This window comes from Syngnathoides biaculeatus, chromosome 6, assembly GCF_019802595.1.
Source record: "Syngnathoides biaculeatus isolate LvHL_M chromosome 6, ASM1980259v1, whole genome shotgun sequence".
Lineage (NCBI taxonomy): Eukaryota > Metazoa > Chordata > Actinopteri > Syngnathiformes > Syngnathidae > Syngnathoides > Syngnathoides biaculeatus.
Window position 1 is genome coordinate 15,281,822 of NC_084645.1, and position 24,197 is coordinate 15,306,018.

The following is a 24,197-nucleotide window of genomic DNA, read 5'->3' on the forward strand; positions in this document are numbered from 1 at the left end:
GAAGTCATGAAATTCACATGACATTTATAATGCAGTCCATCCTGGAATTGGATCAGTGAGCTGAATATTTTGAGTAGTGTAGTGAACATTTCACTCCAGAGGTGTTCTTATTTTGCATAAAACTGAAATCTTAAAATTAAGCCATTGGGAAGTTGTCTCTGCCAAGCTAACAATCATTTTTAAATTAACATTTTGATAATGGATCAGTATTCAGGAGGTTGTTTTCTATTGCATACTTTTAGGAAGCACAAGACTAATAAAATAATTTCAATCCTGTCTGCAGCCCAATGCCAAAAGAAGAACGTATCCAGAAAAGAGGGGAGAAGGAATGTCAGGAAACCGAAGAGTAGCAAAACCCTCAATGCATGGCTAGAATAAAATGCCAGCACGATTACACAAAGGCAAAAAAAAAAAACAGCACAAGTGAGAAGTTTCCACGGATTTTCAGTGTCTGCAGTTTGTTCTTCAGGAAAATGTACAAAATGAGCAGATGAATGTCAATTCCACTGAACTTGACTTAATACATTGGCCTAGTTGCTGTTTCGAGCATATACTTTTGGAGATTTCATTTTTCTGTGATTTAAAGTACCATTTATAACACCAATGTAATTTATTGTGCAAAAAAATAAACCAATCCTATATTTGAAAGTTCTTACAACACACCATTCCGTAAATCACCCAAGTGCAGTCACGTATTCTCAATATATAGACAAGTCACATACAAAACACAGTTGCACAGCTTCTTTTGTTTACTCATGCGATAAACTAAGTACTGTAGAAAAAAATGTCTGTCCAGAAATGTCTGTCCAGAATCAGAGTATTCAATGTATCAAAAAGATAGTCAGAGGTTCTGTATTTTTTTTTTTTTCCCCCCTCAATCTGGTCCCTGCCACCTCCCCCAATTCCTTCAGATCCAACAATGGAACATGCCTCTATGGCCCTTGCTTTGCACTGGGGAAACAGTCGTGAAAGCATGCAATTAACCAAAATGTCATTGGAATATGATGAATAAGATTCAAGGTGTTGTAAACAAGTGTATTTACCCAGTGTTAGTTCTTGTCAACAGGCGTTACTGGCCATTTTCAAATCACTCATATTCAAGTAGGCTATGATGAAATCAGGAAGAGTGGACCATCATGGTTTCCCTCAATCACAGCAAAGCAGACTTCACCCTTGAAGAATTTGCTGGGGTGCCAAGCATCATGCAAGAGAACCAGAATGTCAGGAATTCTGTCCCGGACAGAGATTTTCCTAATGCATCACGGGAGATAAGGCCAAGTGGTCTGAGGTTTCTGGAGGTGTAGAAGGAGGCGGGCCCGGCTTGTGTCCTATGTAGCGACCCAGATTTTGTCCTTTCTTATCCTATCACCTTTTGCAGAATCACTTCTCAGCTGTGTTGAGTTTTACACTTGAGGCGAGCTGAGGTGACGGTGTGAGAAAACATGCGTGGCTCAGATCGCGATGACAGCCAAGTCTAAACTCTGAAACCAAAACACCTATATTTAATCATTTAATTTTTGGTCTGATTTATTCACAGCAAAGAAATTTTATTTTCTCTTTGTGCTTTGGCGTTTAGGCTGCAGAACAATGTGCTATTGATGCTGTGCGTGGGTTTCAATAATTCCTCATTTAAACAAAGGATCCTGTGTTCCATTTTTCCTCTTGATCAGATGGAAATTTAACATGGTTTTTAGTAACGACATGGATGGTCTAGTACAGGGGTGCCCAGACTTTTTTACCCCAAGATCTACTTTTCAAGCAGCCAGCCTCTCGCAAGCTACCAGCGACGGGGGTGGGATAATGATGATGATGCTCCCAAACTGTTTTAAGGTTATGTTTCCTTCTATATTTAAAATACAGAATGAGCTTTTTGTGCACTGTATTGTCTGTGCTTTCATCCTAGATCAGGCTCTGCCAAGGTGGAATTTTAAATTTACACACCGTCTGATCCTGCACTTTCTACTTGGCTTCAGACCAGACCTTTCCCACTCGAAAAGATGGAATCTCGTCCAGTTTAACTACTTTTTCTTCAATTATTCACATACTCCGACAGTCATTGCATCTTAAAACAACAGCATTTATTTTTTAACTTTCTCCATTAATATTGCAAGTAAACATAAGCAGCATGTCTAGCTCGTCTTTGTGCTACCTTGCCCAGTCTCTGGACGCTGCCATTATAAAACAGATTGATGGGCTGCGTGACTACGGTGACGTGTAATTATGAGTGCACGTCTTTAAGAGATGCGGGTAAGGTAAAATAGGAAAATGTGTGGCAGAGCTGTGGTCGTTAGAGAAAGTTCCATATCCTGCCTAAAAGAAACCAATTGCTTCTTTTCATTTTTTTACAGTACGTATTTGAATTGTACCATTGGATGAAACAACCAGTCATCCCTCACTCATTGAATCATGTTGCAAAATGCCACAAACATTGAATTTACATTGGAATTTTTTTTTGCGCACAATGCAGAATATCTGCGAAGAGACCAGTCGGTCACGATCGACTCATTGAGCACCCCTGCTCTAGTATAAAAAAAAAAAAAATTCCATACATCCATGTGGGTAAGGGCATGAATAAGATGATGGAATGTCACTTTGCAGCTCCAGGGTTCAAATCCGGCCTGTGGCCTATTGGTTCATTAAAAACATTGAAATTGTCTTAATTTTCTACATATGTGTCAAATCTGCAGCCTAAATGAGGATAAGGAGTCAACCTCCATTACATTTTTGCACCTGGAAAAAACATCCATGAGAAGAGAAACATGCAAATTTGGCACATGAAGACTTTTGACAAAATCCTGACCACCAACCTTCAACTTTTCCAAACTTGAAGAGTTACTCATCACAAATTTTTTCTCAATTCTTGATTCTTACCTCCAAATTGACCCGGTCAATATGGAGGTAAGTGAGCACAAAAGTATGATCAAAGAAGATATCACAGACACCAAAAGCAAAGAAACTCGCCAACTTCGACTTTTGCCTGATTCATACACTATGTGCTTGCTCAGAAAACAAAAAAGGTTAGCCATTCAAAAATTCAATTAAAAAAATGAAAAGCACACGTTTGTTAGCTGACAAATACCTTTTAAGATGATTACCTGTACTTCAGTGCCAGCAATGGACAGATTAGGCTATTTACATGTATGCTTCTACTTACGAAAAATTCACGTTATGAAACAATGTCCTGAACGAATTCATTTGCTAAGTAGAGGTGCCACTGTAGTTGGAACACCCTCTGGTCCCACCACCCCAGTCTGCCAATCATGAGACTCTGGGGGGGGGGGCTTGCCACTCGCTGGAATCCTCTCATGCCCAAGTTGTTGCCTCAGCGTCCCACAGGCCTGTGAATTTCCATATTTTAAAAAATCAGTCAAGAATATAACTGTAGAGCATTTATTAATGGTTATTAAATCACACTTTATACAATTATCATTACTCTAAAATCACTAATAAATTATGACTTCAACATTTGTAATTTAAGTGTTTAACTGCATGAGCCACATTCATTTGCAGCCAAATGTCTTCTCTTGTGTGCTGTTTTTTGTTTCTTGGTATTCACGATTGCTGCTGAATCGATACAAATGTGATTATTGCCGTGTGATTGTGGGAAAAATCAGTTATGTACTGGAAAGATTGTGTTAATGCACTCGATTAAAAAAAAAAACAGGCAAGGTAGGTTGAAGAATAAAATTGTGGTCCCCCAAAATTCATCTTGAAGTAAATTTGAATTATCCCAGTGAAAGACGTTTCTTTGTTAATAATGACCCTCCAATTAAAGCTGAAAGTCACGTCTTGTTCGTTTTATTCCAGATCCATATTGCGGTTTTTCAAAGCAGAAAGGTGAAAATTTATGTCCATGTCCCAATATATATGGACCTGAATCTAAAATAATCGCCATCTTTTTTTCGTCGTGCAACAGAAGTGGACACAAGGCACTCGCTTCATCTCTAGCAGCTGCAGTCGCAGCCACTGTTACGCTCTTGGCCGCAAGGTGCATTTGGCAGCACTTCTTTAATGCGCATATGTGGACGCAGAGCATGCGAACAAGTAGCCTTGTGTGGGCTCGGAAGTGATGTGAGCCAAATCGGGTTCCAGGGAGGAGGAGGGGATAGAGGCTCGCTTATGCGGATGAGCTTGCGTTGAACTTCACAAGTCAATGAGCGTGATAAAGAGCTCATCGCTCATTACCTTAGTTGTGATTACGTTGCTGGTGGGGTTGACACATAGATCAAACGCCTTTACAGGCAACAATCAAAGATAGAATTTTATGTGGGTTAGTATGTATGGTAACAGTCATGAAAAAAGGGAGGCCTCATCAGGCCAGACAAGCTGATAATTCAGTTTGACTCTGTGAAAAGCCAACATGAGGCCAGTCAATGTAAATGCTTACCTATGCCAAGATTATGCAGTGAAGAAAGTCCTCCGGATTTTCGTGGAATTCCGGATTTTCAAGTTTTCATGTAAACTCCTCCGGAAAATTGAGGAAAAGTTGCCTAAAATTAATCCGGATATTAGTTGACAACATTGAACGAACCTGCGTTTGAGTTCATAGTTTTGCTTTCACGAGCATAGCCATGTTGAGGCAAACACAAGTAACAGTAACGCCCCTCCCCTCGCATTCTCTCAAGACGTCTCTTATTTTGTGTAGTTTTGACATTAATTTACGTGTTTATTTCATGAACGTTAAGTAAACAAGCCTGCTCCAAAACAACTGGTATTCACCCGGAAACAGGAAATGCAAGTAAACCGTACTGAGCATGTACGGAAGTTAGGCCGAAAGCGCATGTTCAGAGCTGCTTCAAGTTGAAAGTCATCAACGTCATGAGCCATGTCAAAGGAAATTCAGTTACACCATGGGTTATCATTGCGTCGATCACAAGGCAGTGTGACGGCGTGCCCCCCCCCAAAAAAAAGACAGACGATCATCTATAGTATATCTAAGATAGTAAGTAATGTGGTCGAGTGTATCAGTACAACGCGACGTAACAAGTTTGAGACTTAAACGTGAATAGAATTACTACAGATCAACTTCTTTAACATGTTGTGCTGTACGGCAAAAGGACATTTTTAGATCTCTTTTTACTGAATTCTTCTTTTCCTTTCAGCTTGTCCCGTTAGGGGTCGCCACAGCGTGTCATCTTTTGCCATCTTAGCCTATCTCCTGCATCTTCTTCTCTAACCCCAACTGCCCTCATGTCTTCCCTCACCACATCCATAAACCTTCTCTTTGGTCTTCCTCTCGCCCTTTTGCCTGGGAGCTCCATCCTCAGCATCCTTCTACCAATATACTCTCTCTCTCTCGCCTCTGAACATGTCCAAACCATCGAAGTCTGCTCTCTCGAATCTTGTCTCCAAAACATCCAGCTTTGGCTGTCCCTCTAATGAGCTCATTTCTAATCCTATCCAACCTGGTCACTCCGAGCGAGAACCTCAACATCTTCATTTCTGCCACCTCCAGTTCAGCTTCCTGTTGTTTCTTCAGTGCCACTGTCTCTAATCCGTACATCATGGCGGCCTCACCACTGTTTTGTAAACTTTGCCCTTCATCCTAGCAGACACTCTTCTGTCACATAACACACCAGACACCTTTCGCCAGCTGTTCCAACCTGCTTGGACCCGTTTCTTCACTTCCTGACCACACTCTCCATTGCTCTGTATTGTTGACCCCAAGTATTTGAAGTCGTCCACCCTCGCTATCTCTTCTCCCTGTAGCCTCACTCTTCCCCCTCTACTTTTCTCATTCACGCACATATATTCTGTTTTACTTCGGCTAATCTTCATTCCTCTCCTTTCCAGTGCATGTCTCCATCTTTCCAATTGTTCCTCTGCGTGCTCCCTGCTTTCACTGCATATGACAATATCATCTGCGAACATCATGGTCCAAGGGGATTCCAGTCTAACCTCATCTGTCAGCCTATCCATTACCACTGCAAACAGGAAGGGGCTCAGAGCTGATCCCTGATGCAGTCCCACCTCCACCTTAAATTCCTCTGTCACACCTAAGGCACACCTCACCATTGTTCTGCTGCCATCATACATGTCCTGTACTATTTTAACATACTTCTCTGCCACACCAGACTTACGCATGCAGTACCACAGTTCCTCTCTTGGTACTCTGTCATAGGCTTTCTCTAGATCCACAAAGACACAATGTAGCTCCTTCTGACCTTCTCTGTACTTTTCCACGAGCATCCTCAAGGCAAATAATGCATCTGTGGTACTCTTTCTAGGCATGAAACCATACTGTTGCTCGCAGATACTTACTTCTGTCCTGAGTCTAGCCTCCACTACTCTTTCCCATAACTTCATTGTGTGGCTCATCAACTTTATTCCTCTATAGTTCCCACACCTCTGAACATCCCCTTTGTTCTTAAAAATGGGAACTAGAACACTTTTCCTCCATTCTTCAGGCATCTTTTCGCCCGCTAGTATTCTGTTGAATAAGTTGGTCAAAAACTCCACAGCCATCTCTCCAAATTGCTTCCATACCTCTACCGGTATGTCATCAGGACCAACTGCCTTTCCATTTTTCATCCTTTGTAGTGCCTTTCTGACTTCCCCCTTAGTAATCATTTCCACTTCCTGGTCCTTCACTCTTGCCTCTTCAACTCTTCCTTCTCTCTCATTTTCTTCATTCATCAACTTCTCAAAGTATTCTTTCCATCTATTTAGTACACTACCGGCACCAGTCAACACATTTCCATCTCTATCCTTAATCACCCTTACCTGCTGCACATCCTTCCCATCTCTATCCCTCTGTCTGGCCAACCTGTAGAGATCCTTTTCTCCTTCTTTCGTGTCCAACCTGGTGTACATGTCTTCATATGCCTCTTGTTTAGCCTTTGCCACCTCTACCTTTGCCCTACGTCGCATCTCGATGTACTCCTTTCGCCTCTCCTCAGTCCTCTCAGTGTCCCACTTCTTCTTCGCTAATCTCTTTCCTTGTATGACTCCCTGTATTTTGGGGTTCCACCACCAAGTCTCCTTCTCCCCTTTCCTACCAGATGACACACCAAGTACTCTCCTGCCTGTCTCTCTGATCACCTTGGCTGTCGTCGTCCAGTCTTCCGGGAGCTTCGGTTGTCCATCGAGAGCCTGTCTCACGTCTTTCCGGAAGGCCGCACGACATTCTTCCTTTCTCAGCTTCCACCACATGGTTCTCTGCTCTACCTTTGTCTTCTTAATCTTCCTACCCACCACCAGAATCATCCTACATACTACCATCCTATGCTGTCGAGCTACACTCTCCCCTACCACTACTTTACAGTCAGTAACCTCCTTCAGATTACATCGTCTGCACAAAATATAATCTACCTGCGTGGTTCTACCTCCGCTCTTGTAGGTCACTATATGTTCCTCCCTCTTTTGGAAATAAGTGTTCACTACAGCCATCTCCATCCTTTTTGCAAAGTCCACCACCATCTGCCCTTCAAAGTTCCTTTCATGGATGCCGTACTTACCCATCACTTCTTCATCGCCCCTGTTTCCTTTACCAATATGTCCATTACAATCTGCACCAATCACAACTCTCTCGCTGTCTGGGATGCTCAGAACTACTTCATCTAGTTCCTTCCAGAATTTCTCTTTCAACTCTAGGTCACATCCTACCTGTGGTGCATAGCCGCTAACCACATTATACATAACACCCTCAATTTCAAATTTTAGTCTCATCACTCGATCTGATACTCTTTTCACCTCCAAGACATTCTTAGCCAGCTCTTCCTTTAAAATAACCCCTACTCCATTTCTCTTCCCATCTACTCCGTGGTAGAATAATTTAAACCCTGCTCCCAAACTTCTAGCCTTACTACCTTTCCACCTGCTCTCTTGGATGCACAGAATATCAACCTTTCTCCTAATCATCATGTCAACCAACTCCTGAGCTTTTCCTGTCATAGTCCCAACATTCAAAGTCCCTACACTCAGTTGTAGGCTCTGTGCATTCCTCTTTTTCTTCTGACGCTGGATCCGGTTTCCTCCTCTTCTTTGTCTTCGACCCACAGTAGCTGAATTTCCACCGACGCCCTGCAGGTTAGCAGTGCCGGGGGCGGGCGTTGTTAACCCGGGCCACGACCGATCCGGTATGGGATTCTTTAGATGAACGCTCATATTTGTTTGGCACAGTTTTTACGCCGGATGCCCTTCCTGACGCAACCCTCTGCATTTATCCGGGCTTGGGACCGGCCTACAGATTGCACTGGTTTGTGCCCCCATAGGGCTGCATTCTCTTTTTACTGAATAGTTCACTTAATTAATTTGTCTTGAGATGGCATATTTTAATAACAAATGTGATTTTGTGCTATCCAGTGATAGGGGGATGGGAGGCAAAAAAAATCTGGGCTTGGCCCTTGAGGAACTTCTGCCCATTTTTTTTTTTTTTTTGGTCAGGACTTGGAAATTTTACTTTCAATTTTTGTCTGAATTTTGTTCAGATATCGCTGGAATGCACCACAGCCATCCATTTTTTCAAAAATTTCCAAGGGGTTCGGGGGGGCTTTGCAGGACTTCATACCTTCAGTGCTCGCATTTGTGTTTTCAGGAATTTTCACGAAAGTCCACTTTCATCTCTTAATTATGGCAATCCCTACTGTACAGTTAAATTTTGAAGGCTGGAATATTGAAATGAAGAGGTTTCACTCGAAATTTGTTTACATTTAAGAATTATAACCATTTCTGTCTTCCATTTAATGACGCTCAATAGTATTGGGCCAAAGTGAACTATATATATTTTTAATCCATTCATCTATCTTATCTATGGCTCATCAGTGGTTGGGTCGTGGGGGCTTCATTTTAAGAAGGGAAGGCCACACGTTCCTGTCTCCCCCCAAACACTTTGTCCAGCTCTTCTGGAGGGATCCTGAGGCATTCCAAGGCCAGCCGGGAAACGTAGTCCCCCCCAGAACCCCCAAATAGAAAATCCCCCTGCAGTTGGAACACACTCTTCCTAAATTCAAATTTTATGTTATTACAATTACAGCAATAATTTTCATTACTTGGATGAAAATCCTTACAGACAAAGGATTTGAAGTTCAGAGTTGTCTTTTTTACCCCCTTGGAGAGTGAAAACCATACTCTATTGTGTTAAAGTCGGGTCATTGACTTGACCATCAAATAATTATTTATTTTCAACACAAGGCTTTCATCAGTTGAATGAATGGCAACAGTTAAATGGTATTTAATTGCTCTAGCTGTCACACAGGTAACATAATTTGATCAATAAAAATAATTTCCTACCAATTAGCCCACTGTACATTCCTGTTGCACACCTATTGATCGCTGATGGCGCACTAATGTGAGCGGGAATCACTGCGGTAGTTCCAACAAAAAGTGTATCTGTATTGTTTTACACAGTGCCCCTATTCTTTGTTGCTTTGGCTGTAGGGTGATTACAAGGTCTAACCCATTTTTTAGTGTGAAATTCCACCCGTGGTCCTGCTTGCAGTGCGGATTTTCTTCACTATTATGAAAACAGTCCACTTTGATCACATGATCTCCGATGACGCTTTGCAGACACTTCATTGTATCGCGGCGGGCACCGGACCTGCATAGCTGCCATTCTTTCGCAAAGTCACTGGAACAAAACAGAGGTACATCTCATCACAGTATCTCTCGCCGGGAACTCTTCAATGTCTTCACTGTGGAGGAAGTGTCACGCCTGCTTAATTACAGATAGGCACGCTTCAATTAATGCGGCCTGACATTTAGGACATACTTTCCAGTGTCTAATGGCATTCTGTCGCACGTGTTGTCTGTAACAGTCTACCTAAGTAGGATCACATGTAAAGAGATTAAAGTCCAGAAAGAAGTTCTACACATTTTATCACACCGCATGTATGCGACGGCTTGGTTTATGTTTTTTCAGACGGCGCTTAACGCTTACAAAAATGCCTGACCAGTATGATATGCATTCAAATCAGGATGTGGAACTTCACAGATAACATAACTGACTTGTGCAGAATGCATGACGGAAACTTTTTCTCCTCCAAAAATTCCTAAGGCAACACTATGTTTGACATTCATCCGCCATTTGTTCTTTTTCCCACGCTGCTGAATGCCACACATACACACACTGGGCTTATCAGAACAATGCTTCAAATAGCTGCCACAGTCTCATCACGAGGGCACGTCAGTAAAGAGCAAAGGCGCAGTTACGACTTTACAACTGGTTTCTAAGAGTGTGTGTGTGTGTGTCTGGGGGGAGGGGGGCACAGTGCAGCTGTTACCTGCGAGCTCTGCCGTGCATGTCAGCAGGCCGTCACAGCAAGCACATCCGCACTCCTCCCTATTGTTACAGCAGCCATGTATAGCTCAGCCGGTTTTCACCGGATATTACAACACATGGCCTAGCACTAATTTATGTGGAGAAATTCAAAAGAATGTGGAAATGTGTTGTGAAATTAATTGGGACAAGCCAGAAAGTTTAAATAACTACAGTAAGATGGCTTATAATCAAAAGCATGTCATCCCTGGCAGTGCCACAGTGACCCCCGCACAATATGCTTTTAAGAATCTAGATACACTGAAGAAAATTAACTATTTGAGTACCCTGCTGTACTGCAAGTTCTCCCACTTAGAAGTCATGTAGGGGTCTGAAATTTTCATCGTAGCTGCATGTCCACTGTGAGAGAGATAATCTAAAAAGAAAAATCTAGAAATCACAATGCGTGATTTTTTTTAACAATTTATTTGTGTGATACAGCTGCAAATAAGTATTTCAACACCTGTCTATCAGCTAGAATTCTAACCCTCAAAGACCTGTTAGTCTGCTTGTAAAAGTCCACCTCTATTATCCTGAATCAGATTCACCTGTGTGAGATCGTTAGCTGCATAAAGACACCTGTTCACCCCATACAATCAGTAAGACTCAAACTTGAAACATGGCCAAGACCGAAGACCTGTCCAAAGACACCAGAGACAAAATTGTACAACTCCACACAGCTGGAAGGGGCTACAGAGAAATTGCCAAGCAGCTTGGTGAAAAAAGGTCCACTGTTGGAGCAATCATTAGAAAATGGAAGAAGCTAAACATGACGGTCATTCATAATCGGAGTGGAGCCCCATGCAAGATATCACCTTGTGGGGTCTCAATATCCTTAGAAAGGTGAGGAATCAGCCCAGGACTACACGACGGGACTTGGTCAATGACCTGAAAAGAGCTGGGACCACCGTTTCCAAGGTGACTGTTGGTAATAGCGTCATGGTTTTAAATCATGCATGGCATCGAAGGTTCCCATGCTTAAACCAGCGAACCCGTCTTAAGTTTGCCAATGACCATTTGGATGATACAGAGGAGTCAACGGTGGAAGGTTTTGTGGTCAGATGAGACCAAAATGGAACTTTTTTGGTTATAATTCCACTAACTGTTTGGAGGAAGACAAATGATGACTTTCATCCCAAGAACACCATTGAAGCATGGGGGTAGTAGCATCATGCTTGGGGGTGTTTTTCTGCACATGGGACAGGACGACTGCACTGTATCAAGGAGAGGATGACCGCGGCCAAGTATTGTGAGATATTTGGGAACAACCTCTTTCCCTCAGTCATAGCATTGAAGATAGGTCGTGGCTGGGTCTTTCAACATGACAATGACCCGAAGCACACAGCCAGGAAACCAAGGGAATGGCTCCGTAATTAGCATATCAAGGTTCTGACGTGGCCTAACCAGTCTCCAGACCTAAACCCAATAAAAAATCTTTGGATGGAGCTGAAACCCCACATTTCTCAGTGACAGCCCAGAAATCTGTCTGATCTAGAGAAGATCTGTGTGGAAGAGTGGACTAAAATCCCTCTTGCAGTGTGTGCAAACCTGGTGAACAACTACAGGAAACGTTTGACCTCTGTAATTGCTAACAAATGCTACTGTACCAAATATTAACATTGGTTTTCTCAGGTGTTCAAATACTTATTTGCAGCTGTATCACACAAATCGTTTATTAAAAAAAAAAAAAAAAAAAAAAGCATAAGCGTAATTGCAAACAAAGGCTACTGTACGAAGTATTAACATAGTTTTTTGTCATAACCAGAACACTAGGGGGGATCCAAATGCACGACTCGGTGGACAGGAAGGCACTTGAAATACAGTCTTTATACGTTCCAATGTCGAAAGCCGGGGAGTCAGTCAGAGCGAGCAGTAGAATCAGAAGTGACAGGCTTACGGAGTTGGTCAGGGAACAGGCGGAGGTCGGTATGCAGCATTTCCGAGTCAGGAATGCAGAAGTGCGGGAACGAAGCATGGATGGCGATGAGCTGGCAAAGACAGACCGTCCGCTGGGTCCTATATATACCAGGGTTAATTATTGCAGATGAGGCGCAGGTGTGCGGGGACGTGCACAGCCAGGGCTGGACCGGCAGGATAATGATAGTCGGATGAGTCCTGCCGCGAGCAACTCCTCCACGTACTCCTTCATGGCTTGGTGACCTGTTAATGAAAAGAGCCTGCCTTGAGCGGGTGAGGTACCGTGGAGTAACTCAATGGGGCAATCGTACAGACGGTGTGGCAGCAGGGATTTGGCTTTTGCCTATGAAAAGACCACCTTGAGGTCCTGATAACAGGATGGTACTGCTGGTAACTCCGGTACGGCTCTCGATTCCTGTACGTTAACAGGCATGATCACATGGGTTGATCAGATTAGTGACAGAGCCCGAGTCAATAAAAGCTGTTGTGGAATAAGTACGGCCCTCTGTGCTTAAGGTGAAGCAATGTTCGACTCGATTCCGAGTATTGTGTATTTCACACTCACCGGAGTCGTGATCCTGAGAGCGGGGCGCTTGGGCCTGACCGGACAGTGGGCTACTAAGTGGCCCAGTCGGCCACAGTAGAAGCATCGTCCCTCTCGCAGCCGTCGCAGGCGCTCCTCTGCCGGACCATCGAGTCCTTCAACCTGCATAGGCTCTGTCGCGGGTGTGGGCGTTGATAGCAGGGAAGCCGGCGGGACGGACGCTCCGGGCTCTACTCCGATAAGCGCGTCCACTTGTCCCTGGATCGTTAGCCTCTGGTCGTTCTTGAAAGCTCGGACGATGAGTGAATCCCGGGAGGTAGGCAGGTCCAAGGCGATGAGGTGGCTGCGGATCAGTGGTGAGAACCCTTGGAAGAAGACGTCGAGCGTCCTCGTTCCATCGGCTTTCGGATTTGATGCGGAACTCGATGGCGTAATCAGCCACACGACACTGTCCCTGGCGTAGCGTGATCAACGTCGCTGCTGAAACACCTGCATCATAGTGCAAACGAACACCGTCCAGGAGTAGCATGCTCCGGAGTTGCGACTCCACTCCGCCGTGGCCCACGCCTCTGCTCTTCCCATCATGTGGGAAATGATGGAATGAAAAAAAGTCCCTTAAATGTGTTTAATGTACATTGCTTGGACATGATTAAAATGTGTTAAAGTAACAGGAAATAACGTCAGTTTATCACATTTAAATAATGTGCAACAGCAAATTAAGTAGTATTATTTTTTGGGGGGAGGTATGGGGGTTGGAACCTCTAAAGGTGAATGCCTCTGGTGTGGTGAAATTTTGCTCTAAAGTTTGGGCAAAAAATAAGTGTAAACTTCCAACCATGAGTACTGATTATTCAGGATTAACTCTACATACGGATTAGTTTTTTTCCATTAGCTTTTTAGACTCACATCCAAGTACTAGAACTACGGTGTTATTACAGACGATGGAAAAAGTCTACACACCCCTGTTCAAAACCTAAAATATGCACAGTTCAATTGGAAACACGCAGGACCACCACCACCACTTCCACATGTGCTTGACAGGTTTTGTTATGGTCCAGTGAAACCAAGGTTGAACTTGTTGGCACAAACACAGTACCAAAGGAACGCCATACCTCCACTGAAGCATGGGGGTGGCAGCATCATGTTTTGGACTAGTTTTTCTTCAGATAGATTTACAGCCTTAGACATGGTGGAATGCAGGGCTGGAGCTACGTGGTGGCCAGCGGTGGCCACACAGCCACACCAGACAGAATGTCTGCCACCCACCCTTGTCCTCAGTATTCACCCCAACCCACCCCAAGGAAAAAAATTCTTACTGCGCCCCTGGTGACAAAAAAAAAAAAAAAAAATTCAAGCTTCTGCTAGAAACCAACAATATGTCAGGAATTTATTTTGGGTTAATCAGATGCACGCTGAAAGCTGGCAGATGTGTGATGACGCACATTAAACATCAGTTTGAATGTGAATGTGGAATTTTCTGAGGGTATGTACACTTGTGTGAACACATTATCTCTGTTTATATATATATATATATATATATATATAATATATATATATATATATATTCATTCTATTACATTTTATAATCTAAGAGACATTAATGTGGAAAACGTTTTGAAATGAAATCTTAAATCAGATGACAAGTGGAAACAGGGGTACATGACTTAATATCAACTCTATATGCGTCAAAGTTGTCATGTTGTCATTCTTTTTGCATTTTACAGTGGGTTACTTCTTTTTTCACATGTATGTATCCTAACAATAGCATTACCAATCACTCAAGTTACATTTGAATGGTATACATTTTTTTGTTTTTTTGTTTTACGAGTTACTTATTGTTAGTTGTATGACTCTTCTTGCCTGTAGAACTGAACTAAGTTTAATCTTAGCAACAATTGGATCCTTGAGCAGGAGTTTTCTTTTGTCATTATTTCCTTTGGAAAACCTGAGGTCAACAAGTACTCTGGAATTAAAGTTGTATGATTTTTGTGCTTCCACTCCACACTTTACCTCAAGTGTGTGCAATGCTTGAACAAACTTTGTGCCACAAACAGGCGCTAACACAATCAGACAGCATGTTCTCGAGTAGCATCTGTTTAGCATTTAATGGCTTTTCCAGAGTGGCTTAAGTAACTAACACTCCACAACTGTGTTGTAAAGGGCTGTGAGGCAGGAGCAAAATGACAACAATGACTGTACGTGACTTCTTAATCCCGCCATCCGTCTATCCATTCTAATGGTGTTTAGGAGGTTGCAAGGACTTGGAGCCCATCCCGGCGGACTGCACCCTGGCCTGGACTGGTGGCCACTGTCAGGGCACGTATGGAGACAGAGTATTATTCACACCTGCATTCACACCATCACTGAGAGCGAAGCGGAACCTAAACTGTCTGCACCAAAGTCAGGCGAGGTTACCACGACACCCTCAGTGACGTGTGCTTCTTAATCATTCAAGGAATATATACGGTACATGCACTATATATATTATTGTTATTATCACACAGGCGCTGACGCATAAGGATAAATATAACCTCTGGAGTTATTTTTGACGCTAACTATTTAAAGTTAATTTAAAAAAAAGTGTCTAGTGTGCTGTGAGTCATGATGAACAAAATGGGGACTTCATGCCCCAACATGACAACCTCACACCCGTTGCCCCCGGCTGCAAAACTCCCTCACACTGAGAACAAAAGATCCAATCCCAAAACTCTTTTATGTCATGATTACGAACCTCTTCTCCATTTGCACCTTGCGCCTTATCATGTTTCTGCTGTGCGGCTCGGGGGGCTTCAGTTTAGTCCGTGCAGAAGGAGTGAGAACCGGAAAGTGCTGATGTTAAGCCAAGGTTGCCACAGCACACATCAAAAAACACACACACACCTCCTGGTTCTGTGTTTGACGCTCAGAAGAAGCCGTTGTTCTTTCCCGCAAGCAGTGACATGTTCTGTTTTTTACAACAGGGCTCGTGCGCGCCGTTTCTATTTACAACAAATCCTGGCAGCTTGGTGCACTACAGAACTTTTAATTAATGTTCAATATTATGATGATGATGATGATTCATGATTACAATGATCTTGATTGGTCTGAATTTTTTTCCAGTGAAAGTCAAATGCAGAAAAATGCAAGGAACGGGGTGGCCCATCTCACCTTGTGTATATTAAGCATGATAAATCCAATTCATTCATCCATTTTCTTAGCCGCTTATCCTCTCAAGGGTCGTGGGAGTGATGGAGCCTATCCCAGCTGGCAACGGGCAGTAGGCAGGGTACACCCTGAAAGGCTTGCTAGCCAATCGCAGGGCACATGGAGACAAACAGCCGCACTCACAATCACGCCTAGGAGCAATTTAGAGTGTCCAGTTAACGTTGCATGTTTTTGGGATGTGGGAGGAAACCGGAGTACCTGGAGAAAAAACACGCAGGCACGAGGAGGGCCAGGATCGAACTGGGTTCCTCAGAACTGTGAGGCCACGCTTTCTAGCTGATCCACCGTGCCGGCAGTTCTGAGGAATAATTTATTTTATTTTTTACATTTGACCTGCTCCCTTGCCCCTCCAACTGCAGTTGTGTTGGCAAATCTGTCATCGTTGACAGACTGAAACGGAAAGAACACCAAAGGAACCTCTTTCAAAACAAATCTAGATCTTGTAAGCACAAGACGACAGCTCAAATTTCTGGATGTCCTTCAGTGTCTTTTGTTTACTCTGTCATGTTCTCTTGATGATTCATTGCTCATTTTTTGTGTTTTGCTACGACTATCAGAAAAATGGAGCCACCAACATTTTGGGTAAACAGAACATCATTCCTCCATTATTCATTAATTTGCCTTTTTATCCCCAATTTCCAAACGCTGTCTTATAAATTGCGCAGATGCTATTTTAAAAATTTAAATAATCATTCAATTTATCCTATGTCTGTCAAGCCTTGCCATTGGAATACTTATGTCTTTTCATTCAAGACTCCAATTGGTCTCATTTTGTCCTCTATTTAAAGTATCCTCTTTGCTCCTTTGACAAACACACAGACGTAAGTGGAATCCAACTTAGTCAGCGGGTCCTCCTTTGGCAAGCAAAGCGTTCCACCGGAATATGCCGCAGCACACGCTGAGTCACTCAACCCGGGCAGGCCTTCGCTGCAATTTTCCCGAAAAAGGATTCAACAGGTGAGGCAAGAGCGAAAGCCCCTAAAAAAAATAAAAAAAATAACAGATGGGAGGATCAGCAAGTTTCCTGAATGAAAAAGAAAACTAATAATAGGATGAGAGAGGGACATTTAAGATCTGGAGCCCCTTGGGGGGCGGAGGGGGGTGTTCCGAGTCAAGCACTGTACAAAACAAGCACTGGGAGGAGACTGGATGACACCCGTCTTCTTGGCAAGCTTTTCTTTTCGTAACCAACTGCAGAAGACAGCAAACATGAGTCATGTGATGAAGTCAGTTGTAGAGCGATTGGACCATGTGAAGATAACACGGCGAGAGGAGAATGGCGTCATGTTGACTCACCATTGTTTCTTTGAAGTTGGATCATTTTTGGGAGCTCCACGAAAGGAAGTGTAATCTTCTTGCTACCGTCTTTGTGAACGAATCAAGCATCGCCGGCTTTCCTGTCTTGTGTGACCTTTCTGACCTACGTCGCTTTTTTTTTTTTTTTCGCAATTAGGATGCCCTCTAGAAGGAAAGTGCTTGTGACTGGTTCAGGTGTGGCTTTCAGTGGTTTGGCAACCACCAACACAAGAACAACATCAGAACAATCATGAGAAAACTGTGCGGTGCTATAAAACATCATAAAGAAAATGCTTCTGTTTAACGTTTAGGGGGTGAAAGTGCTTTTGGACCCGCACTTTTATGGTGCTAGAAAAGGTAGCCGATTATTAGTGTAGAGTTTAGAAGCTATTAATAGTTTCCTACTATGCCCTTATTTTGGGCATTCATAAGACTGGTTAATAGTTTTGTTTGTTTTTCTTCAGAGTGTGGAATCCTTTATTTTCCTTTGAAGCAACAACTTATCAACAAAATTTCAAATTTCCAGAATGCAGTACTGTATAATTTTACCAAATCACTGTACTTAGAGGCTGTATTTTACTTTTTAGTCCAAGTCCAAATGTGATTTTTAAGGACTGTTTAGTTTTGAACTTTTATTTAGGTCAAATTAACTTTTATGTGTTGTCCATTTTAGTTGAATCATGAAGGTAATTTTTTCCCCCCCATATTGAATCGCAGTGTTAATGTTCAAAGTGCATAATCTTACAGTGCACCACAATAAGATGAAGTATCCAGTTTACAAATAAAATGATTACTTACTCTAGGCCTACCATGCTACTGCATTTTAATGTTGGTCATAATGGTGATACTTAAAGGATTAAGTATTTTTTTAGGTGGTACTTCATGAGAATGTTTTGGTAAACACTGTGCTAGAAAATGATTGCAGTGCACGACACTGTTCATTCTCCAGATATTATCTTCCAACATCACAATTAGAACGATAAGACAAAAGCATAATTGTGTTTTATGATAGCTTATTCAGCTATAATGATTAGACAGAATCTTAGTGATCCATTTGAACTTGAGTTTGAAAGTGACCAAATTCTCCCCCCCACCATTTGATAATTTGATGGGGTTTTTTTTCTTGGACAGTGTATATTTGTGATGTTTGAAACACATTCGGTTTCACAGCCACTGCTAGAGAGGACATGTTTCGCCTCATCTCCACAGAAGGATGAGGGTTAATTAGTAACTGATTGCTTGTTGGGTGTGTGCGTGGTTTTGTCCACGTTTAGAACTTCCTCTGGCTTCTGAGCCTCCAGCTTTCCGCCCACACACACACACACACACACACACACACACACACACACACACACCACAGCCTTGAATCAACCCACTGGCAACTGCTGATGCATTCCCCAACCAAACTGACGTCATGTGGGAAGGGCCCAGGCTGGGGCCGGGCTATAAAATGGTGCTCCTCTACGTTGCAGTTCATTCACAAATAGTCGCCGTGGATTACTCCGACCCGACAAGAGGCTCCTTCCTCAGGCCGCTCTGACCCAAGTCAACCAAAGCAATTTTTGTCTAAGCGATTCAGACAATGAAAATGTCTGCGGCCGAGATCTCCCAGGTGCTCAAAGAGGGTGAGCTGGAGAAGAGGAGCGACAACCTGCTCCAATTCTGGAAGAGGAAGACGTGTGTCCTGACCCCCGACAGCCTCAACATGTACACCGACACCCACAAGCGCTCCCGGGGCAAAGAGCTCAAGTTGCAATGCATCAAGAAGGTGGACTGCGTGGAGCGCACCGGCAAGTTTGTCTACTTCACCATCGTCACGACTGACAACAAGGAGATCGACTTCCGCTGCCCGGGCGAGGACAACTGCTGGAATGCGGTGATCACCATGGCCCTCATCGATTACCAGAACCGCAAGGCCATCCAGGACTTTAAGACACGCCAGGACAACGAGAGCACGTCGCCGGGCCAGCAGGAGCGTCGCATGGCGAGGGCACCGTGAGGCCCCCGCCTCCTCGCCTCACTCTTTCCCTCGACCACCTAATAGGGTGAGTTGGCATCCTCGTGTAGTAATAGCTTTTCGAATTAAGTTCTAAAGTCTTTTATACCGAGAACTGTCAAGGGATGAAATACAAATATTGAGAAATTCAAAGTTACCCCACTTCCACAAAAAATGTAGATTAACGGCAATAGAAAGGAGTCTCAAGAGATTTAAAGTTACTTTGTTGGTGAACTACATGTGTAAAGTTTTGTGTTTCAAACTCTCTTCTCCTTGTCCCCCCCACCCAGGGTGTGTGCCTGTGGACCACACAAGAAATAATCATTCAAGGACCAACCAGAAGGGAACGATGACGTCACCCGGTCCAGAGATGAAGGATTGCGGACTGAGCTGTCACAATGACGCTCACAAATCCAGCAGACATTTTCCAAACTCCATTCACATGGATTAAGATTCTCTCACTGGAGGGAACAAAAAAAGATATTTGTTAATTTATTGGTTTCCAGCATATTGTGTCTCATGGTAAAAAACTGCACTTGTATTGTTTAAATTATTTGCTTGTTTCAAAGCATGATACATTTTTGTATTTATTTCAATAAATATGTGTATCTTTTTCACAAAATCTGAAACTTTTCATTGCTGCTGTCGAAATAGGCTTGTTACTTTTTTTCAGTCATTGCACATGATGAGTTTATTTCACCCATTGTGCCTGGTTGTCAGAAGAGTGACTTTTGTTTTTAAATACAAATCAGTTTTGTATGAAAGTACATTTCAATCTTTGTGAATTTCTTCATACATGATTTGCTTTTACCTGAATGTCACCTAGAACACCAGTATAATACGTTCACTTAAGCATTAGGTTTTGTTCACATTGCCAATGAAGTCTTTAAGGGCAAAACTTGGCACATACGGTGGGTACTGTAATTTATAAAACTATTTGTCGCCAATGACGCCAACGAATTGGAATTATTTGGACTTCAAGAGCGGTTCGCTTTCCATACTGAGTGTCATTCTTGAGAGTATTTTTCCCCAGCATGTCGTGTGCAGCTCCACGCATATGACCGAGGCAGTACTGTCATATACATATACAGTACTTGAGTCTGGGAAAGTTCTCAGCAAGCACATTTCTCAGTAAACGCCAGACATGCTAGGTCAAAGGAGAAGGGCGGGCCGGAAAGTCCCTTTCTTTCCTTTCCAGAGCAGAGTCAGGTGGAATGTGGCCCTTTATTGTCAGCGGTAGCCTTTCGATCTTTAGTCACAGAAGTGATAAGGGCAGGGTTGAGCCCTTGTGAACACACCTTAACTACTTCCAAGGTGTGGGGCATGTGTGACACTGTGATTTGGCACATTTATGGACATATTTCACAATCTGCCTTATAATGATCTGAAACACGTTGGCTGATTTTTCTGGCAGTTGTTAAAGGAACGTGTTGAATGATCTAAAGTATTCCTTCCTTTTGTGCTTGCTTTTGTCTGAAATTCTCAACATAGAAAGTGAGTGAAATGTCAGCTAATTTTTTTTTTGCTAGAAAGCACAGTGCCTAAATTAATAAAAATAAACAAAGATGACCTGCTCATTAGCTAAACTAAAGCTGACTTTCTGTCAGTGACTCGTCGCAAAAGACAGCAGATTCATTCCAAGAAAGGGTTATGCACAACAACATATAACAACTGATATATTAAGGGATAATGTAATTACATGTAATTATGGGTGAGATGCATTTTTACTCTTCAAAACCCTACATTTTTTTTAAATGTTGCTTCTTCCCCAGGACCCACACTTACTAAAATACATCATGTATTGCCAGAGGAGCAATATACTATACTATATATACTGTACTGCACTGTACACATAAATGGATGACGAACGACACAGGAATCGAGTTTTTCGTCATCCATTATGTGTACACATCTGTCCATTTTCTCTTCAGCTTATCTTCATCAGGCTCACATGTGACATGTGGACTCGATTGGGAGAGATGGGGGCCTCCCTGAATTGGTCGCCAGACGAACACAGGGCATTTGTAGACTAAAATACAGTCATACGGACATGCACGCTTGTGGACAATTTTGAGTCTTCAATTAATATTACTACATCTAAATTTCTTACATAAAAGCAGGTATAAAAGTTTTACCACTGTTGGAAGATTGCGAAATGTACATTAACGACCCTGCCAGCACGTGAACAGTAATATTCATTTTTATAACAGCATCTATTATCACGTAATAATGTCATGTTCCTGAAAAGAGCGAGGCCATGTAAATAAAGTGGCGCAAAGCCGTGAAGTGAGCACACATATGCCGAGGTCAGAGGTGAAGGAAAGGCTAAAGCAGTCAGGAAGTGCACGTGGGGGTCGCAGTGCTTCATCCGACTTTGAAGTGGGATCACGCAACAATGAAGGCGGATGGTCCTCCCTCTCTAAAAATATGGTCTTGCAAGTTGGCACCGCTTTCAATCACATTCGCATAAAGCAGCGGTACTGGAGCCAAACGGCCCAGGAGGTCACTTGGGCTCAAGTGTTTGGTACTGCGGGAGAGCTGCTGCTCATTCTTCTTTGTGAGTGCGCAACGTTTAGTTGCTGCTCACGGGGTGCATTCCTCAGTCAGTAGCAGGTCAGGAGCTGTACATCAGGCGCACATTGTAACGTGTGTAATGAACCCTGGATACACACACACACAATGTGTCCTCACTCTTAAGTGGTAACTATACAAACATCCTCTCATGGCGCACATCCCCATTTCCTACTTGCAGCATCACAGGGAATGCATTGTGTAAGAAAAAGATGAGTGTGCTAAGACATGCAGGATACTTTTCATTCAACTCATTTTCAATATTCACGCAAATACTACGAGGGCTGTTATGACGGAATCTTTATAATCGATTATCGTAAATCCCAACAAGTGCAATTTAAACCAAAATAGAGCCACGCCTACTAGCGGACTGCCTATCACGACATCATATTGTGTGGATTCTTCCTTAACCCCGCTAAACTGAACAACCCATTTAAATAACTCGGGGAAAATTAAGGTTTTATTTTAGAAACTAACAAGATGTACATATTTTACTGCAGCAGCATCTCGTGGGAAGCCAATCGCAAGCTTTTGCGTTTTTGCGTCCTTAAAGACTCATCACTCCTCATGTACATTCTATGTCCATCGGAGATTAGTTCTCATCAACTCACTGCTAATATAGCTTACAATTAGGCTTGAAAGTGAGAGTACAAAATGTTAATTGTCTGGAACAGCTCAAGAAAGATGATGTAATGAAATGAAAGTGAACCTAATGAAAGTCAAAGGTCACGGTGAGATTGCTGGTCGCGGTCAAGTCTGCGGATTTGACACGGAAGCCTTTACCGCTGTTGGATGCACTCAAGCGGATAGACAAGATCTTGACGGTAGCAACAACAAAATAAATAACTTCATTGTGCAATCAATGTGACTTGTCTCTCCTTTTGAAACTGAAGGTTTAAGGGTTTATTTCAATTAAGGTTGAAGGGACTTAGTGGTCCAGCATTGACTGCCATGTCTGAAGAGCACGTTGCTGCTTGGCTGGACACGATACCAGCTTTTTGTCCAATTTTCCTGTAATTTTCACAAGATCGTGTTTTACTATCACTGGATGGTGCAACAGCTCCAACGGGGCTGTCACTCTGCTTACAGGAAGCCGACAAACCCACGGTCGCCCCCTTGCTTCTTCTATGAAGCCATAGTGACGCCAGCAGGATAAAACATTGGCAGCGGCGTGTAAATATAAACGCTCTCAAACCCAAACATCACAACCCACCAAGAAGTGATGTAAAAGCCCAAGAGGTCTGCTCACTACTGTCAACCTTCCAGAGTCGTTTCATACGAGACGTGCATTTTGGGAATTCCTTCCGAGAAGAGATGTTCACCAGCTTGTTTTACTGGAAACAACCCTCTTTGGTATTTTACCGAGCTGTGAAACATCACTCAGGTGACCACATACCTGAGCCTATTACGTCAGTCAGATACACACCCTGAAGGCAATATGAGGGTAACGGCTTGATCAGGCAAACTTTTCAAGTGACACTTAAATGATTGTTGGCCGAGAAGTCTTTATACCGGTGTGTGTGTATGTATAATATACACTCTAAATATATATCCATCCTCACGAGTGTCATCTGAGTGCTGGAGCCTATCCCAGCTGTCAACGGGCAGGAGGCGGGGTACACCCTGACCTGGTTGTCAGCCAATAACAGGGCGCATAGAGACGGACAAAAGTCACATCACAAACACATCATGGGGCAATTTAGAGTGTCCAATTAATGTTGCATGTTTTTGGGATGTGGGAGGAAACCCCAGTCCAGAGAAAACACACGCAGGCATGGAGAGAACATGCAAACTCCACACAGGGGGAGGCCGGGATTTGAACCACGATCCTCAGAATTGAGGCCAACGCGACACAGTTGTTCCACTGTTCCACCTAAGAGAGAGAGAGGGAGAGGGAGAGAGAGCGATACGGGATGCTGTGTGTACATTGTTGAGGGAAAAAAACAAACTTAGATTATTATAGCAAGTGGCTGCAATATAAAGTGAAACATTTAAGGGAGTATATATCGAAAGAAAGAGAGAGCAAGAGATCCACATGATGGTGTCCCAAAATCCCCTAGTCTTCATTCTATGTTGTCATGACAACAATGTTTGTTTATGTTCTTCAACAGACATTCATTTTTGCCAAGTGACTCAGGGGAAAAGATGTCCACCCATCCACTCCTCTGGCCTAGTTTGTGAAACAAAGTTGGTGACATCAAGACCTCTGGGCACAAAGCCACGACAGAGATACAACAGATAACAACATACAGATTCATTGCTAAACAACCCTGGTTGGGAATCACCAGGTAGAAACCAAATTATCCTCAACAATGACTACACTTTGTATTTGAGAGCATTTTCCCTGACACTGACATTATTCTTTCTACTACAGTATTACCAAGGAAACACTGGAAGTAAACACAATCCCTTGA

The 24,197-nt window shown here is 43.0% G+C and overlaps 1 protein-coding gene across 1 annotated transcript; it reads left to right on the plus strand.

Annotated features, from left to right (window-relative positions):
• Positions 1 to 18,589: 18,589 nt before the first annotated feature.
• phlda2 (pleckstrin homology-like domain, family A, member 2) lies at positions 18,590 to 19,968 on the plus strand. Its single transcript, XM_061822792.1, has 2 exons — positions 18,590 to 19,261; positions 19,503 to 19,968. Exon 1 carries the CDS (start codon positions 18,799 to 18,801, stop codon positions 19,213 to 19,215), a length of 417 nt encoding a protein of 138 aa, XP_061678776.1. The 5' UTR covers positions 18,590 to 18,798; the 3' UTR covers positions 19,216 to 19,261; positions 19,503 to 19,968.
• Positions 19,969 to 24,197: the final 4,229 nt, after the last annotated feature.